This window comes from Cyclopterus lumpus, chromosome 20 (assembly GCF_009769545.1).
Source record: "Cyclopterus lumpus isolate fCycLum1 chromosome 20, fCycLum1.pri, whole genome shotgun sequence".
Classification (NCBI taxonomy): domain Eukaryota; kingdom Metazoa; phylum Chordata; class Actinopteri; order Perciformes; family Cyclopteridae; genus Cyclopterus; species Cyclopterus lumpus.
This window is the reverse complement of record NC_046985.1, coordinates 435,001-437,754: the sequence shown is the minus strand read 5'-3', so window position 1 is coordinate 437,754 and position 2,754 is coordinate 435,001. Positions and strand designations below refer to the sequence as shown.

At 46.3% G+C, this 2,754-nt stretch overlaps 1 protein-coding gene across 1 annotated transcript in view; it reads left to right on the top strand.

The window, feature by feature from the left end:
• The first annotated feature begins 1,859 nt into the window (after positions 1–1,859).
• LOC117749866 (histidine-rich glycoprotein-like) overlaps positions 1,860–2,754 on the top strand; it is a 1,266-nt gene continuing 371 nt past the window's right edge. The window contains exon 1 of the mRNA XM_034560682.1: positions 1,860–2,754. This exon is cut by the window's right edge and continues 371 nt beyond it. Coding sequence (XP_034416573.1) covers positions 1,860–2,754 — 895 coding nt within the window.

Sequence of the window (2,754 nt, the reverse complement as noted above, 5' to 3'; positions counted from 1 at the left end):
CACCTGGTCGCTCACCTGTACCTGTTAGCTGTAAACACAGAAACACATTTGTCACTTTCTCCTTCAGTCAGAACATGTCACCTGTACTTCTACTACTACAGTATACTGTGTACTACTACAGTATACTATACCGTGTACTACTACAGTAGTATACTGTATGCGTGTGTGTATATATATATATATATATATATATATATATATATATACTACCATTCAAAAGTTTGGGGTCACTTAGAAATGTCCTTATTCTTCAAAGAAAAGCACTGTTTTCTTAAATGAAGATAACATTAAATTAATCAGAAATACACTCTATACATTGTTAATGTGGTAAATGACTAATCTGTCTGGTTTTTAATGAAATATCTACATATGTGTATAGAGGCCCATTTCCACAACTATCACTCCAGTGCTCTGATGGTACATTGTGTTCTTAGAAGACTAATGATGATTAGAAAACCCTTGAAAAACAGTTATGCTAATGAGAGAAGCTATACAACTGCTGCAAATGGAGCATTCTTTGATGAAAGCAAAGTTTGAAGAACAAAATTAATATATTTCAAATATAAATCATTATTTCTAACCTTGTCAATGTCTTTTCTATTCATTTTGCAACTCATTTGATAAATAATAGTGTGAGTTTTCATGGAAAACACGAAATTGTCTTGGTGACCCCACACTTCTGAAGGGTAGTATATATATATATATATATATATATATATATATATATATATATATATAATTGTGAAGGGAGCTGCAGAGGTTAAAGGGGTAGCAGCTGGAAGAAGAAGAAGACGAAGAGGAGCTCAGATCAAAGCTGAGGATCAAAAACACTAAAGTGACTTTAGAGACACTCGTTCTGCAGGTTCAGCTGTCACATACTTATGTACTTTACTTCTGGCCCCACAGAGTACATCAAGTACATTAGAGATGTGCCCACATACTTATGTACTTTACTTCTGGCCCCACAGAGTACATCAAGTACATTAGAGATGTGCCCACATACTCATGTACTTGTACCCCCCCATGATGAAAGCAACAGCTGATGGAGCTGAAGGGTCGTGAACACCACCTGTGTCTTCTGATTCAACGTTTCTAGAATCACTTAGACCTTCTCCTCCTGCTGCTTCTCCTGCTGCTTCTCCTGCTTCTCCTCCTGCTGCTTCTCCTGCTGCTTCTCCTTCTCCTCCTCCTGCTTCTCCTCCTCCTGCTTCTCCTCCTCCTCCTGCTTCTCCTCCTCCTGCTTCTCCTTCTCCTGCTTCTCCTTCTGCTGCTTCTCCTGCTGCTTCTCCTTCTCCTCCTCCTGCTTCTCCTCCTCCTGCTTCTCCTCCTCCTCCTGCTTCTCCTCCTCCTGCTTCTCCTTCTCCTGCTTCTCCTTCTCCTGCTTCTCCTCCTGCTGCTTCTCCTCCTCCTGCTTCTCCTCCTCCTGCTTCTCCTCCTGCTGCTTCTCCTGCTGCTTCTCCTTCTCCTCCTCCTGCTTCTCCTCCTCCTGCTTCTCCTCCTCCTGCTTCTCCTCCTCCTCCTGCTTCTCCTCCTCCTGCTTCTCCTTCTCCTGCTTCTCCTTCTCCTGCTTCTCCTCCTGCTGCTTCTCCTCCTCCTGCTTCTCCTCCTCCTGCTTCTCCTCCTGCTGCTTCTCCTCCTGCTGCTTCTCCTCTTCCTCTTCTCCTCCTCCTGCTTCTCCTCCTTCTGCTGCTTCTCCTCCTGCTGCTTCTTCTTCTGCTTCTCCTCCTCCTGCTTCTCCTTCTCCTGCTTCTCCTCCTGCTGCTGCTTCTCCTCCTCCTCTTCCTCTTCCTCTTCCTCCTCCTCCTGCTTCTCCTCTTCCTCCTTCTCCTCCTGCTTCACTCTCCTGTGTCTGTTTGCTGATGCAGCAGCGCCACCTGCTGTCTAATCACCTGCTGTCTCACCACCTGCTGTCTAATCACTTGCTGTCTCACCACTTGCTGTCTAATCACTTGCTGTCTCACCACCTGCTGTCTCATCACCTGCTGTCTCACCACTTGCTGTCTAATCACTTGCTGTCTCACCACTTGCTGTCTCACCACTTGCTGTCTAATCACCTGCTGTCTCACCACTTGCTGTCTAATCACCTGCTGTCTCACCACTTGCTGTCTCACCACTTGCTGTCTAATCACTTGCTGTCTCACCACCTGCTGTCTAATCACCTGCTGTCTCACCACTTGCTGTCTCACCACTTGCTGTCTAATCACTTGCTGTCTCACCACTTGCTGTCTAATCACCTGCTGTCTCACCACCTGCTGTCTAATCACCTGCTGTCTCACCACCTGCTGTCTCACCACTTGCTGTCTCACCACCTGCTGTCTAATCACCTGCTGTCTCACCACCTGCTGTCTCACCACTTGCTGTCTAATCACTTGCTGTCTCACCACCTGCTGTCTAATCACCTGCTGTCTCACCACCTGCTGTCTCACCACTTGCTGTCTAATCACTTGCTGTCTCACCACCTGCTGTCTAATCATCTGCTGTCTCACCACTTGCTGTCTAATCACTTGCTGTCTCACCACCTGCTGTCTAATCATCTGCTGTCTCACCACTTGCTGTCTAATCACTTGCTGTCTCACCACCTGCTGTCTAATCATCTGCTGTCTCACCACTTGCTGTCTAATCACTTGCTGTCTCACCACCTGCTGTCTAATCACCTGCTGTCTCACCACCTGCTGTCTAATCACTTGCTGTCTCACCACCTGCTGTCTAATCACCTGCTGTCTAATCATCTGCTGTCTCACCACTTGCTGTCTA